Raw genomic sequence first — 16,248 nt, forward strand, 5'->3', positions numbered from 1 at the left:
CAAATATCAGAAGATCACTGTGTTAATTGCAAGTAAATTGATTCATGGTTGGCCCTCACCTGCCACTTTAGATAGCATATTACACACCTGCTCAGAGGAGCTTTACTCAACTTAGGTGCTGGGACTGGTAATGGGTTCACTGTTTGTCCAGGGCTTTTCCTTTACCTAGATAAAAATCTATACTTCAGGAAACACTTCAAGGACACACTTAAATTGGAACTGAGACTAAACAAGTCTACATTTAATTAACCAACAGGTTTTTTGCGGCTATTGAGTCCTTCACACAATAGTGTCTGGCTTGCCAGAAGTACCTATGAAAAGGATCTAGGAGTCTAAGTAGACCACAAGTTTAATGTGAGTCAACAGTGTGATGCAGTAGTAAAAATAGCTAATGCTATTGTAGGCTACATCAACAATGTATGGTGTGAAGTCATAGTACCTTGGTCAGACAACACCTGGAGTACTGTGTCCTGTTCTTGGCGCCATAATTTAAGGATCTAGAGTGTGTGCAGAGGGTGGCCAAGATGATCAAGGGTCTGAAAATCAAGCCTTATGAGGAATGGTTGAGGAAGTTGGGTACATTCAGCCTGGTAAAGCAGAGACTGAGAGGAGATATGAGTTGTTGCCATCTTCAAATATCTAATGTAATCTGGTCCAACTCCCTGCAATGCCTCCATGACCAATGGCCATTCAACCTCTATTTAGAAACCTTCAGTGGAGTTGGACCAGATGGGCCTTGGGACCCCTTCCAACTCTACAATTCTCCAATTTTATGGCAACTCATTCCATCAGGCCTCCTCACCCTCAACTATCACCTGAGCAGAGGCATTCCATCACCCTGTCTCAGGGCAAGAGAGGAAGTTGGTTCATGCATCCACTTTGCAGGAGGCCCAGCTCTGCTGGCACCTTCTGCCTCTTAACTCTGCCAGTTGGTCAGCACAGGAACAACTGTCTCTAGAAATTGGTGCTTAAACTTTTGAGATTTATTTTCCCCTGTCCTCTTGGGCGTTGTATTCCTTTTTCATTTTAAGATTGTAAGGGAGCGTATTGCTTTAATTCCTCATAAGTCGCTGCTGGAGTCTTTTTGGCTGAGGAGAAGGATATAAATACCCTAAATAAGCCAACCCCGCAGGTGCGGTTTTTCTCCCTCACAAGAGGCAAGGGGCGCAGCTGCACCGGTTGCGTTTCTGCCTGTCGGGCGCAGCTGCCGAATCCCGTCAGAAGGGGAGGGCGGCAGCATCTCGAGGACTCAACGCGCCCCCCTCAGAAGGACGACGAGTAAAAAAAAAGCGCGCGCAGAACCAAGGCCCGCTATCTCTGCGCTGAGGGAGAGCAGAAAGATCAAAGCCTGGCCCCTAACGAACATCTGCCCTCGCTGTACTGCCTCGTCACTCCCGGAGCGCCCAAAGGCGTCGACTTCGCGCAAGCGCACTCCCTCCGCCTTCTCTCTCCTCCCACATTCCGGGCCACCGGGCCAATCACAAACGGGGCTGTTGACGCTTCTGCCGCACCCAAAGCTCGTCACCCAGGCCTCCATTGCCTCTCATTGGCTCCCGGGTCGTTTGTTCCCTTTGGGCGGGTTGGCCGCGGCGGAAGGAGGCGCGCGCGGCCTCCCGCCTCTGCGCCGCCATGCCCAATAAGGTGCCACGTTAGAAAAAGCTCCTGCCGCTTGGCTCCGCCCCCCCCTCCTATCTTCCCTCGCCCCCACTTTTCCTTTGGCTGTGTCAAGCGGCGGCCACCAACGTGGAGAGCGGAAGCCGCGGCGCCGCGTGAGCTGAGGAGGGAGAGAGAGGCGTCCGGCGCGCGGGCAGCTGGCGGTTTGAGGACTGTACCATTTTCCTCCCGCGGAAGGGGCGAGCGACTGCCACCCCCGTTGAGGCGCACGTGAGGGCTGCTGTTGGTGGGCACCTGTGAGGGGGTCGCTCGCTCGCTCGCCTTCCCTCCCTCCCTCACTCCCCCGGCGCAGCGCGTCGGCTTGGTAGGCGCCCAACCGCCGTCAGGCGCGAGGAAGAGACGTCCCGTCAGCCGCAACCGGTTTGAACCGGAGCGCGAGGAGGAGCCGCCGCCGCCATGGCCGAGACTGAGGAAAGGAGCTTGGACGACTTTTTCGCGAAGCGGGACAAGAAGAAGCGGAAAGAGAAGAGCAGCCGGGGGGCCGCCGCGGCAACGGCCGCCTCCTCGGCTGCCTCGCACAACGCCCCTGCCAACGCTTCGGGCGGGAGCGGGGGGAGCCGGCAGGGCGAGGGCGGCTCCGGGACGGCCTCCAATGCCAACGCCGCCGCGACGAAGGGGGGGATTAAGGTGAGCAGGCGGGTGCGGGGCTGAGCCGGGTGGGTTCCAGCATGACCAGTCATGGGGCGGCGTGGGGGGGGGGATGGCGGTGAGAGAGAGAGAGAGAAGTAGGGAATTATCTGCTTCCTGTGGGCGTTGGTGACTTCCTGTCAGCAGAGGGCGCCTCTGCGGGGTCAGCCCGGCCGCCGTGGCCTTGGCGTGGGGCGCGTGGAAGTCGCACCCATCGGTCACTCCTTGACCCTCCTGGCGGATGGGGGGGGGGAACGAGGGCAGAGTTTAGGACTTTCGTATTTAGCGATAAGTAGATGCCCGATGTGGAGCCCAAATCACTGGGCTTGAAATAGTCGTCTTGCGCCCCCACCCACGCAACCCCCGGCATGTTCTAGCTCTTTTGTAACGGCGCCGGAGTTTGCATAAACTGCTTTGTTCCCAGCAGCCTCTGTTCATTTGAGGCATGTCCGTAGTAACTGAGGCCGTGGCTCTCTCCCTTGAACTGTGCCTTCATGCTGGCAGGCAGGGATAATTTCCCCCCCCCCCCCCCTGTGTAATCGTCCAGTCGTTCCACTGAGTGCTTACCTTCAGCCGTAGAAGCAACATGGTAATGCAACTTCTTCCGGGGCTTTTCATTGCCTTCCGAAAATGGTTCCCGAAGTACTTGATTCAGTTGCATTGGAGCTGTGTAACATGGATTAAACAGCTCTCACTGGCACATGAGGTTTTTGCACACAATGCTGCATCCTTGTTTTATCTGGTCAGTAGCTTTCAATATTTGAGACACTGCAGTTTTCATAAAGCTCCTCAAGAACAGGGCAGAGGTGTTGGTTTTTTTTTAAATATATCTCTAATATTCTACGTTTGGCCATTGTCACATTGAGGCTCATCTTCTTGTGGTTGGGTTATTTGAGACACTGCAGTTTTCATAAAGCTCCTCAAGGACAGGGCAGAGGTGTCTAATATTCTACGTTTGGCCATTGTGGTTGGGTGGCCACTGTGAGAATAGGATGCTGGACTAGACAGCCCATTCGTCTGACTCAGCAGGCTGTTCTTAACCTAATGCAGTGATTCTAGATCAAATGTTTGGACAACATTGCAATGATTTTTGAAGATGAGGGAATAAGTTTGGTGAGAAATCCACATTAGGGAGCCATAGGTGGAGCTGCAACAAAATGCTGTGGTATGGAATGTTTTTTTGGTCTCTTTCAATCCCTTCTCCCCCAACACTGAGCAGCTGTCTTCTGTCCCTGGGGACACTGAAAAACAGATTTTCCGTGTGAACCAGGAGGCCTGTCCAAGCAATCAGATGCTTCTTTCTGTCCTTTAATATATATGTGTGTGTGTGTCTTGTCTCCTGTTCTATCCTATATCCACCTCTTTAGAAGAGCCTGCTAAATCAGGACAAAGACCCACCTCGTCCAGCATACTGTTCTCAAACTGGCCAACCAGGTTCCTATAGGAAACCAGCAAGCAGGAGCCAAGCACAAGAGCACTTTCTCTCCTCCTGTGGCTTCCAGCAACTGCTGTTCAGAAGCATTCTTGCCTCCAAGAATGGAGGCAGAGAAATCACAGCTAGTAGCTATTGCTAGCCTTATTCTCTTTTAATTGGTCCAATCCTTATTTAAGCTGTCTAAGTTGGTGGCCATCACTTGCCTCCTGTGGGAACAAGTTAGTTTATACTATACACTGCATGAAGGAATACTTTATCTGTCCCTAATTCAGCTTCATTGGATGTCCACGAGTTTTCAGAGAGTGAGAAATTGTCCATGCCATGCAGTTTTTCAGATTTACACCATGTCACCTCATGTGCCTTTTCTCTAGGCTAACCCCCCCCCAAAAAAAAAGTTGCAATATTTTCTAATGGGGAGGTGCTGTTAGGTTCTTTCCCTTCTCTCTCAATGTTCTGTGCAACTCAGGGTGCTTCTTTGGGGTCCATCTGTTTTTCCCTATAGATTTTTTGGTACATACCCATACATCAAAGTTACTCTGATCTGCCAATGTGCTTTGGTGGTGCTGCTTTGGCTACATAAGCATGAGCACTATAAGAATTGGTATGAGTATACAGTGGTGCCTCGGGTTACATACGCTTCAGGTTACAGACTCTGCTAACCCAGAAATATTACCTCGGGTTAGAACTTTGCTTCAGGATGAGAACAGAAATCGTGCTCCGGCGGCCACAGGAGGCCCCATTAGCTAAAGTGGTGCTTCAGGTTAAGAACAGTTTCAGGTTAAAAACGGACCTCTAGAATGAATTAATTACTTAACCCGAGGTACCACTGTATAGGTAATAAAAGATGGACCCATCTACTGAAAGAGTGTTGCTTTGATGGACTACAAGTTACCAGTCTAGAATGCTGTCCATCTGTGTCTCATTTTTTTGGAAAATAGGAGTGTAGATTTCCTGTTAGCAAATACTTTTCAGATCAGTATTTTCTTCTTGGGTAAGATCTGTTGGCCGTAGATAATAACTTTCCAGCTGAAATTTAATCCTCTGCTTAATAGATGGCAGAAATTTAAAGGAAGACAGTGGCATGGATCCAAAGTGGAAAGCCCTTCCACTTGCATGAGAGGGTGTTGTTGCCAATTTTCTCTCCACTATCTCTAGTCCTCAAAAAGCTAACTCCAGAGAGCCAAGAAGAGCCTATTTTCCCACCACCTCTTGCTCAAGCTAAACTGTGGGGTCTTTGGATCCAAACTATTTCCTGTAGACTCAAGGACTATTTCCTGTAGACTTTTTTGTTTTTTATATTACACAATAATTTTAGAGCTTATTGTGCTGGTTGCCTTCTGCTAAGAGCAGATAATGAGTCTACATAATGTTTGTCTCTTACAGGAGGAGGATGAATGGAAGGAATTTGAGCAAGAAGAAGTAATTGACTACAGTGGTCTCAGAGTTCACTCCATGCAAATTAGGTATTACTGTCTTAAAAAGACACACTTGTTAAAATATAATTGTACTCATCAACTTTCTGAATGTGCCTCACTGATAGAGATATTACTTGCAGCCTCATGAGTTATTTCAGCTTAACATACAACAGCTTAATAGCTGAAGAAAAGGCACTAACAAAGTCATATCCCTAGACTTGCCACAGAATGGCTTGAAACGATCAGCACAATCTATCTGTGCATCTTAGCCACTTTTATAAAATGTTTCCTTGAAGTTCTGCTGCTTTGTATGGCTTAGAAAGCACTTGAATACTTTAAACATGTTTATGGGTGTTCTGTCACTTCTCAGTAATTGTCATACCTAAAGAACTAAACTGTGGTTGTCTACTGTACTTCCTTTTGCTAGGTAATATGCTGTTTAAGCATGTCTCTTAAAACAGATATGGGCAGAATTATATTGGAATTATTTGCCTTTGCTATCCCTTGAGTTGTGTAATTCTAAATCTTTGTCCCTCCTTTCCTAACTACAGGCCCATTTTTTAAATTGCCAGACTCTGTTGATACTTTTGTATATTCACACAGGGTGGAGAACTGTACTTAATGTCATAATATGCAAAATGTGCATGGTGTCATACATTCTTGCTTTACGAAAATGATGAACATGTATTTCACCTTCGTTTTTATTTCAGTGAAAAAGATGATGAAGATGGTGAAAAGAGGGAAGAGCCAAGGGATAACAGTGAAGAACCAGGTGGGGGTATGGATAAGTTGTCAGGTCCTTGGAATAGATCTGCTCCTACACAGACACCTGTTGCTGAAATTATTGGTGAGTTGTTGGTTTTTTCGCTGTTTATTTTAAAGGTATATTGATTGAAATGGCTTGTATTTGGCTTTCTGTTATTTGAGCTTCCCATTGCTTCTCAAAATTTAATTGCAGGATACAAACATCTCAGTGTTATGTAGCATGATTCATACAAATTAATAAGGTTGGTCTTCTGTGGAAAAAGTGAAACAAGTTGACAGAACTAAGGAGAGGGAAAGTAATCTGGTTTGTTAAAATTAAAGCATTGTTTACCAATGCAAGGGTAAGTAGTAAGTGTGTGTGATGCAGTATAGCCATCGCTCAATAGGTGTAGGGTGTTGTTCCTGCTGTACAGTATTAATACCAAGAGCTAAAAGAAAAATTCAAGCTCCCTAGGTGCCAGAATTCCTAACAGTTACTATTTGTTAAGCATTTCTTCATCTGAGAGGAAAATCATAGTATTACAGGGAGATAGTGAAAGCAGTCCATAAGATTACTGTTGCTTACCTTGGTAGTATACATAGTTGTATTTGCCTCTGCTTAAAAAGGATGTGCAAAAATTTGTTTTTCTCATGCATAGACAAGATGCCCTTATGTCCAGTGTTAGAAACTGGGATAGGAGAGCTAGGCGCCATGTAGCTCCTGGGACCTGGGGTTTGAGCACTTTCTTTTTTGCTGCCACGCTACCCTGCACACCAGGTGATTTGCTTGGCAGTGTGGCTTCTCCAGTCGAAAAAGGCCGGTTGCCAGTCACAAAATGTGACTGGCGCCGAGCTGTTTTCGAATGCTGATGTATACTAATAAATATTTTCTTGATGTGGCTAATTAAAAAAAAAGAAAAAGAACAGGAAGCGGCTTGGCACACACAGCACCACACAACATTTAGGTGGATTCGCGTACTTCCCCCTTGCCTTCCTTTTTTCACTCAAAAAAGAGGAAATTTGAAGTTTCCATTTGTAGTTTGGAATAAACCACATTTCTCACTGTGTCTGATATCCCAGTTTGTGAGCTAATTTCTGTAAGGTATCAGTTTCCATATTTGGCAAAAGCAGGGAGACAATAGTTTGCTCTGAACTGAAAATAGAAGTTTCAGGTTACTCTTGAAGGAGAGAGAACAAGATGTAACAACAAACCATGATTTATCATTACTCCTGAAAAAAGCAGTTGGGATATTTTTTAAAATTAGCTTTGATTATATGTTGCCTGCTAGCAGCACTCCTCTACACCAGATGAGTGTTTAAATCCAAACTGAAGATATTAAACTGGAATATTATAACAGGTTCATCTAATAATCGAAGTATACCAAGATAGTTAAAAAACAGCAGAGTCCTTCATATTAATCTAATTACACATGACTATTTCTAATGCTCTTTCTGTCTTATTTGCAGAAACCCCAGAGCCAGTCCAGTCCAGTGGAGTATATAGGCCACCCGGAGCAAGAGAAACTAGAACAAGGAAAGTGCCACAAGGACCCCCAGAGATTTATAGTGATACACAATTCCCATCGTTGCAGGCCACTGCCAAGCATGTAGATACTAGAAAGTAAGTATAGTAATAGGACTCTGCACATCTGCTTTAAAATCTCTTTCCCTCCTAATCATTGGTTCAAAGCTTCATAAACCTGTCCACTGAGACCATAAACAAGTTTGTGGTGTTATTTGCACCAGAAGAAGCAAGTGGATTTTAATTGCAGATATGTTATTCTAGGAGCACTGCCTGCATAAGTTTGGTCAAGAGGCTTTTAATTTGTTTTACAGGAAAGTGTTTGGAGGGGTTGGGTGGTAGAATGTTGAAAGGCATGATGTGTGCCAATTCCACATAACAAATCACAGTCCTGTGTGGATCTTAAATTCAATGTGCCATTTGCAGGACTTCAGTGCTTTTCTTATCTCAGCAGAAGAAATAATGTTATGCCTCAGAGTTGACTTGCTCGGCTAAACTACAGCTTAAGCCCTGTTGCAATTTTGTCTGCCTGTGGAACAAAGTATGTTAACAAAGATGGCATTTGCAGGACATTCATTACAATCTCTCACTAACCCTGAGATTGTGACTGTGATCCTGAGAGCTACTTTAAGGGCTCCCAAGGCCTTGGGCGTGCTTGGTGGAATGCTTTTCTTTGACTGTCAGACACACACATATACCCAATGCCATATCACAAACTGTTTTTGAAACCTGAGCACCCCATTTCGAAAGAGGTTTTCCTTAAACCTCTCTTGGGCATGCAGAACTAGTTGTACAGTTTTTTTGGATATAGGCCAATGCTTTGGAACAGTTACTTTAAAATATTTACAATTGTTATGGTATTGCAGTATTCAAACCTCTGGGAGTGTGAAGTAGCATGTTTGTTTATGGCCACAGTTCAGCAAACTCTACCACTAACACACTCTTCAGCATAGCTTTGAACTTGGTTTTTTTGAACAGAAGATAATCTGCTAGTGGTGTTTTGAAAGCAGTTTGTGTTAATGCCATTGAGGCTTTGTGTTCAAAGAAATATCCCACTTAACATGCAGAAGCTACAATAGCCCCCTGGGTTCTGGGCCATATATCCATTCTGTCAGTGGCCCTAGCCATGGAACTTTGCAACCAAAACTAGCGTCATTGAAGTAATATTACTAAGGGGCAAGTGTGTGTAAGACAGTTACTGATTACATTTATTTTCCCTTAGGGATAAAGAAATGGAGAAGAGCTTTGAAGTAGTAAAACACAAAACTAGAGGTAGGGATGAGGTTTCAAAATCCCAGGCAACTAAACTTCAGCTAGACAACCAATATGCTGTGCTTGGGGATCAGTAAAGCTGTACACACATTACAATTAAGGAATGGTTATTTGATACCTTTCCAGTCTAAGGTAACTAAACCACCTATTATGAACATGCCGTCTTATATCTGCTGGATCTACTGCAACAAGTGCAGACCTCTTTGACGTAAGTGATTTGCTCTATGGAAGTATGCTTAATTTGGTACATCTGACACTTCTTTTGGATATGAGGGAAATTAATGTAACTGGTCGAACAAGAGTCCCCAGTGTTTTGATTACTCTGCAAAAGCTATCGGCAGCCAGTGGTTATTTCAAATTTTTTTATGTTCAGATACTGAGCCTTCGTAAGGGTTGACTACCTCAGACTTGCTGCACTCATTGTGGACACCATGTGGATCACAACTTCTGGAAAAGGTTACAACTCTTTAGTGGCCATCTGAAACTCGAAACCAGCTCTACTGGATTCCTCTCAGAAATCCTGCAGAAGTCAGCCATCTGGGTTCTGATTTATTCTAAATGACAAAATTAAGTGACCTTAAATGAGCAATTTGTCCTGTGCCCCCATTTATTATTCCATGCTTTCATATGTAGCCATAACTTACTAGGAACCTCTAGCATATACCACTTTCAAAAATATGCAGTGTAGTGTTGAGCTGTTTGTTTGGGTTATGTTTCAATTTAGGTTTCCAGAAAATAAATATCCATCCAGATAGAAAACTTAGGTAGGGACACTAGTCTGCGTATATTAACTGGTTTCATCTATGTAAACTCTTATTTTTTTAAAAAATGCCTTTTTTTGGCTTGAGAAATTGCAGCATAGTCAAGTAGCAGTATGGATTATGCAGACTATCCATACATTATTTTTTCTTTATTTTCAAGTGACTAGGATTTCTGTAGATTTGCATTCAATGGCCAACAAATGTCTATGCGCCCCTAGTCTGTGGAGCTCATTTTTGAAAAATTCAAGCCGTATACTTAACCTTAACAATGTATTATGGCAAGTATCAGCTGTTGGTCGCACACACTATTGTATTTGCAGGATGGAAGTAATTATATGTCTAGTGAAAAATGTCATTTGTTGTGGTTTCTTACTGGTTGAAACATGGAAATATTCTGGAAATGTGTTGCACTTATGACAGTTTTTTGTCTATTGCCCAAAGATTAAGTGAAAACTTCAGTCAAAGATCAGTCTTCTGACCAGCTGTGTGACATTTGGAGAGATACTAGTACAGTAACACTTATATACTAAGATTTGTGCTTTACTGTACAGTATGACACTGATCGTGAATAGAATTCAAACCAACTCCCAAAGAGATACCTGGGGTACAGAAGGTAATCCTCCCTAAATTTTCTTCTCAACTAGATCTTGATGTGGCTGCTGCTGCTACTGTGTCTTTTCAAGAGTCCTGTTGCTTTCTTGACTCTTGAGCAGGAATTCAGACATCCTCAGAGCATACAGCTTTGTGAGATGGATAGGTAAAATACATTCATAGGAAACAGCTTTAGTTATAAACACGGGGTGACTTTGCAATTGACGACTGGCTATGATGTGAAATGATTAATATTCTGGGTAACGAACTTTCCCCCTCTGCCTAGAATTGCATTGGCTTTGTGATCAAAGAATTGCTTGGCATAATTGAAAGAAAACGCTACTAAATAGTTGCCTTTTGTAAAGCTAGGCCACTAGATGTCCATATCACTGAAGTAAATCTACAGCTGACACCATTGAGTTTTATCTTCCTCAAAGTGTATTTCTTTGCCAACAAAACATTGGCAGGGTATTAAAGCTAAAGATTATGTGTATATGTATGTCACTTAATGACATAGCAAAAACTTAAAATCGCAACTTTGGCATTTTATGAAGGTTGTTACTACACATGAATCAAGTTTTAATATACTGTATGTTACAGTAGGATGAAGCTGTCCTTTGTATCTTCACTTGAGTTCTTGGGCATGGTTGACAAAGCAAAATAACATTGTAACATTAATAAATATAATACATGGCAATGTACATGGCTTCTGGAGTCTAATGAATCTGTACATTTAGTTATGATGCTATGTCATTTAAACTGAGCATGGCAAAGCTGATAAATGATCATGAAGCTGAAACTCGAGATTGCAATTTTTTATACATGACATGGGAGTAAGTTCCATTGAACTCAGCGTGGCTTACTTCTGAGTAGATGTGCACAGAATTGGGACTTCAAAGCAGCTGAAGAGTGATCTTCGTTTAGCTTTGTCTGGTTACTGTCTACCTCACCCATATACTACTATTAAGAAAAGCCACAAACTAATGGGAAGTAGCAAGTAAGCTGATTGCTTGCTATGGTGAGGAACTAGAAGTGCCGAGGTTTGTAATCAGAGCCGCTGATTACAATCACTAATCCCAGTTGGACAGCCTTCTGAAGTCCTAGATCAGGGGTAGCCATTGGACATGCTGGCTGGGACTGATGGGAGCTGGAGCAGCATCTTGAGGTACCATGTTGGCTGCCCATTCCTTAGAGTCTGAAGCCTCAAAGAGAAATATTTCACATAGAAGAACTTGATTCCATTGGCCCAGTACACATTCACATTCAACTACTGTTAAAAACAAACCCTGGTTTAATGTGAGTGTACAGCACACTGGTGCACAATGCTGAAAAATTATGAAAAGCTCCACCAAGGGTTCTTACCCATTTCTCTGCAAACAATGAGCAGTAACCAAGATTCTTAACTTACTGCTTAGAGTGCATTTCTGGGGAAACTAATCCCAATCATTCGTTCAAGCATCTTGGAAAGTCAAGGGCCTGGCTTGTTTCCTGGCAGCAGCAGATGTGAGGGGAAACAAAGCATATTCACAATAAACCAGTTTTAACTATGGTTTAACATGACGTGTAAATCAGGCCATTGAAGCACTAGGCCTCTGAATTGTCTCTCTAAGTCACAAATGTTTTCCTAAACCCAAGATACATCTCAAAGAAACATGTCATATAGTTCTTTTCATACTGCTGAATCGCTTTTAGGACAAAGTGTAGTCCTACTTCCTTGGTAGGCCGATATGCATAGAGGCAGTCTGTGAAGTTGCTGGATCCTTATGTATGCCTATTTTACATATATGATGGGATACATCCTGTTACAGAACTGCTTTACAGTTTATGATCCATAGGCTTAAAGGAAAGGAAAATTAATTTAGGCATATCGAGATTGGAAGTGAGTAATGGTTCTTTCTTGACATCTGTTGCCAGTTCGTTATTGGTAAACTTTAATGGTGAAGTTTTAGTTATTAGCATGAAGAATCTGGCCCTGCTTTTTGTTTCTAGCAGCCACACACTAAATTTCAGAAACGCCCCAACAGGAACATTTCTAGTATATGTGCTGCCGAAGCGGGCACAAATAGGAACATTTCTATCCCTGAAATCAAACCTTGTCTCGTGCAATCCATTTTCTATTTGTGTTCCGGTAGCTATTCTGTGAATGGACGTAAGACTGACTTTTGGCAGAACGTGCACCATATTTGTAATTGGTCATAAAAATATTTAGTTGTATTACTGCATTATTGACACTTTATAATGTTCATGACATCATCTTGTTCAAAGCAGGCGTAATAGTTGTAACCTATTCAGTAAAGCACTTGAAAGCCAACTTCATGCAAAGAAAGGAATGTGAGGGTCAAATAAGCCAGGCTTAAATAAAATAGGGTTTTGATCTGGACTTTTGATAGCATAACAAGAAATATGTGTTGATGGTAGAGCTTTTTATTCCAAACATGGTTGGATCATTTTTAATGCATCTGTGATGCATGGTAAAGAGATCCTATGGAGTGGGTGTTCATTCCATGGAAGCATTAGGAGTGCCTGAGAGCCTTTGCATCACTTTCAGAGGCGTCTGTACAAATGCTATAATGGTGTGGTTGCAATGCAAGCTTTATGCAGATGTGGCTCTAACAGCAGCACTCACAAACTTTAGGGGGTCATGAGTGCCCTTGCACTGCTGGTGCATCTGCTTGATACCTGTATATTTGGAGTCTCGTTTGAATAGGAGACTATGTGCATATTGCCCAACCTGCATAGGCCCAAACAGCACAATTTTTACTCCAAGGACTTGGAGGTATTGGGTTCTACATGCATAGGCTCCCAATCAGATATGAGATCCAGTATGTTAGCATCAGGTGAGCAGGGTCATTCCTCAGCTTCCCACCACCACCTGTCAGGCTGTACTGTTAAAGCCATGTCTGCATAGACAGTGTCTTCTATATACTCTTAATACTTGACTTCAGTGGGACCTGTATGTGGAAAAGTTTAGTGATGAGGCCTTAGACTGCTGTATCCCTGATAATCCATGTTATAGCTGAAAGTGTGGACGGCTGCAAGTAATGTTAGAAGAGTGAAACAAAATCTGCATTATTTTGGATAAACTGTGCCTAGGCCTAGATAACTATAGAGTCAGAACTGATAGTTTTCATGAAGCTGTTTGTAAAGCAAGGTAGGCAAAATATCCAAGTGCAAAAATATATGCCACATTGAGTAGGCTTCTTTGTATAGTTTTATTAGCTCAAAAGAGCCCACATAAAGAAAAGTTAGTAGTAAGCATTAAATGAAACTTTCCTGGGGAGTAAGACTAAAAGGTGCAAAACGTAAAAGAATTCTATCCTGGAAAGCAATATCCTTATTTTACATAATACCTACATAAAAGTGCCCAGGAATTGAAACACTTCATCCTTGAGGTAATCTTGTCCCAAAGCACTGATGCAGTTATAAAACTGCATTTTATTCAATGTGTCTGAAACAACACAGATACTAAAAAGGAACTGCAGAAAAATACTTGAATTGCTAATTGAGGATTCAGAAAATTCTGAAGAATAAATCATACCAACTCTATGTGCAGGGGTGGGTGGCTTCTATTTTTAATGATCCTCCACATTCCCCATAAGTAGAAAACAAAAATATATAGGGTGTTGCCAGGCCCTATATGAAGCTTCATATAGAGGAGAGTATTTGAAAAGTGCACCCAACCTGTAATATGAACTTTAGAATTCTGTCATTCCTATTCTGCCAAATCTGTAGAATAGTTCTCAGAGGAAAGTAACAATAGGAAGAAATACTTTAGGATGATGTATTATCTCTGCAAATATGAACCTCCAGAGCCTTCAAGCTGCGATTAGATAAATGGGGTTTACTAAAATGAAAGATTAGTTACTTCTAAATATATATAAAGTAACTTTAAGAACTAAAAAAAGTTTGACATTTCTATTAGAATATGAATTACCATAAACGTTGCTGGTATATAGACCACTTGCTTCGATTTAAAATGTTAACAATACTTGCCAAAGGCAAGTCCATGAACATCAGTGAAAAGAATCGGATCCCAAACCATTGCAAGGATGAAAGCATAGTCTGCTGCAAGTATGGCATAGGAGTGGATGGAAGTCTTGTTGTGCCTGTTTTCTAGGCTGTAAAGATAATGCTTCCCTACCTCACAGGGGTGTTGTGAGGCTGACTTCATTGTAAAATGCTTTTGAGTTTTCCTGATGGAAGGTGCTATAGAAGTGCACAACATATAACTAATCGGCCAACATCTGATGGCTGATTCTGTCACCTTATTCAACTTTTTCATTACAGTATTTTGCTACTACTATAGAAGGCTTCTTTACAAAACATTATTTAAATGTATGGATCATGTAACAATGGACTTTGCAAGAAGGCATGGTTGAGTTTTCAATCTTTATGCATCCCCTTTCTGGTTTTATGTGATTAACTGTGCAGCTCTAATTGTATTAACAAGGTTTTTGGGTTTTGCATGGAAATTACTTAAGATCAATTATCATATTTTTTTTGTAAACTCCCTGAATGAAATAAACTTATGTTCACACTGTTTGTTATCCCTCTTGTATGATCTACTGTTTTTAAGTGTATGTTTAAAGCCAGGATGGGGGAACATGTGGCCCTCAATATGTTCCTGGGGCACACTCCTACCACCCCTTGTGGTTGATCATTCTAGTGTTTATGAGAATTAGAATCCCAACAACATTGGGGTTAAGGTCACAGGTCCCCCATCTCTGGTTTAAAATAAGGAACTGTCCATTGTTAACATGTGTCTTAACACCCCTTGGTCATACTAACTACATAGCGACTTCTGAACTATGCGACACTATTTTCCTTTAAGAACGTAAGAGCCCTGTTCATCAGGCCAAAGATCCATCTAATGCAGTATCTTGTTCTCACAGTGGTTAGGTAGTCTATGGGGTGGGGGGAGTCCTTCCAACAACAGTCCAATTAGGATAAATGGCATGGAATGTTGAGAGGAGCTGCTTGGCAGAATGAATCTGGATGTTTTCATAGGAAGGAGGGAGAGTGGCTTACAGATCTTAAATTTTGTAGAAAGAACCTCAAAGTATGAACAGGTCATTTCCTCTCCAGCAGAATAGCAAAAAAAGGGAGTTAGGGGGGAAAATGTCCCTGGTGACAGAAGCGAGTGCTGTCAAAATAAATCAATGGAAAATCAATATATTAAGGGGGGAAAGCTGATTTCACTACCTATAAACCCAAGATGACTGAGCACAATTAAGGAAGGGGTGGTGGTGGAATGGAGCAGCTGAAATCCTGAACAGAAGCATTCTACCCAGCAACATTTGGAAAGTGGGATACAATACACTATTTCCTCCCCTCAAAACTTGTGTCAGGTTGCACTAGCTGAGCCTTTTTCAATCATTACTCTGCGAGTAGCAAGCAGTTTCCAGGGCACACCTTTAGCTCTGCTCTCATTGTCAAATGGCTCCTGGCTTTCCATCTGTTTACTGCAATCAGCAATGAGATACCTACATGGGCAGCCTAAAGTACAGCAGTTTTGCTGCTGTCGATTAATGCCCTTAGCCCATGGGAAGCCAGAAGAACACAAGAATCAGGAAATGTTTAATGTCTGATGTTTTTTTTAAAAAAATATATATGCTGTAAGCTGCCCAGAGTGGCTGGGGAAACAGCCATATGGGTGGGGTATAAATAATAAAATTATTATTATTAAGTATGAGGGCAGGGGCTAAAGGCCAGCAGTCTCTTGTTGCCTCAGAATGCAAATAATGACTGAATAGGGCAGGGGCTAAGAAAAGTTTTGCACTGAGAGTAAATGCCCTCCTATGCTTCTTATTAAACATACTGCATTTCATTCAATATACTGAAGTGCCTGGCTTCTAGAATTTATTAGGAATGCTGTACATTCCAGAACTGAGGGAGCTCCTACAGGTAGAAGGTTCTGAAAGTCCAGCCTCCAGAAGGAGGAATCTTCCATCGCTGACCTCCAGCTGAGCAGAACCAACCTTCACGCTAAGTCCAGCATCCTTTATTCTAGAAGTAAATGTAAAAGCAGCCGAAAAGGGATGAAAATATGCTATGGGGAAGCATGACTGGGCTCATAAATCTTTTTTGAAAATAAAAGAAAGAATAAATTTAAAATATTCAAACAACCCAGTTTACCCTGGCAGCAAAAATCAGTGGAGTCTAGTTTCTGAGCAACCAAATTTCATTTAAAAAGCAATATACACAAAA

At 42.5% G+C, this 16,248-nt stretch overlaps 1 protein-coding gene and 1 long non-coding RNA gene across 7 annotated transcripts in view; one reads left to right on the top strand and one right to left on the bottom strand.

Moving 5' to 3' along the window:
* LOC310828454 overlaps positions 1–1,481 on the bottom strand; it is a 33,870-nt gene extending 32,389 nt beyond the window's left edge. Inside the window, exon 1 of one of the 5 annotated variants that reach the window (XR_014556890.1) lies at positions 440–1,450. This is a non-coding gene — a long non-coding RNA (uncharacterized lncRNA). Of the gene's footprint in view, positions 1–439 lie in introns of all 5 variants that reach the window. The other 4 variants (XR_014556891.1, XR_014556892.1, XR_014556893.1 and 1 more) reach the window with 4 other exon arrangements.
* A 69-nt stretch (positions 1,482–1,550) lies between these two features.
* On the top strand, positions 1,551–14,588 carry CDV3 (CDV3 homolog). 2 transcript variants are annotated; one of them, XM_083706096.1, is made up of 5 exons: positions 1,551–2,301; positions 5,120–5,199; positions 5,862–5,998; positions 7,363–7,516; positions 8,640–14,588. In XM_083706096.1, the coding sequence occupies exons 1-5, from the start codon at positions 2,071–2,073 to the stop codon at positions 8,764–8,766; spliced, it is 729 nt and encodes a 242-aa protein (XP_083562222.1). In that variant the 5' UTR covers positions 1,551–2,070; the 3' UTR covers positions 8,767–14,588. The 2 variants fall into 2 exon arrangements, with proteins under 2 accessions (XP_083562222.1, XP_083562223.1); XM_083706097.1 differs by having other exon boundaries at positions 9,063–14,588.
* Positions 14,589–16,248: the final 1,660 nt, after the last annotated feature.

Source organism: Podarcis gaigeae (assembly GCF_964106915.1).
Source record: "Podarcis gaigeae genome assembly, chromosome: 12".
NCBI lineage: Eukaryota > Metazoa > Chordata > Lepidosauria > Squamata > Lacertidae > Podarcis > Podarcis gaigeae.

Excerpts from the sequence above, each read along its gene's own strand:
- CDV3 (XM_083706096.1), top strand. The coding sequence starts at position 2,071 with ATGGCCGAGACTGAGGAAAGGAGCTTGGACGACTTTTTCGCGAAGCGG. Across the intron at positions 2,302-5,119 it reads CGACGAAGGGGGGGATTAAG|GAGGAGGATGAATGGAAGGA; the intron begins GTGAGCAGGCGG and ends TGTCTCTTACAG. Across the intron at positions 5,200-5,861 it reads GTTCACTCCATGCAAATTAG|TGAAAAAGATGATGAAGATG; the intron begins GTATTACTGTCT and ends TTTTTATTTCAG.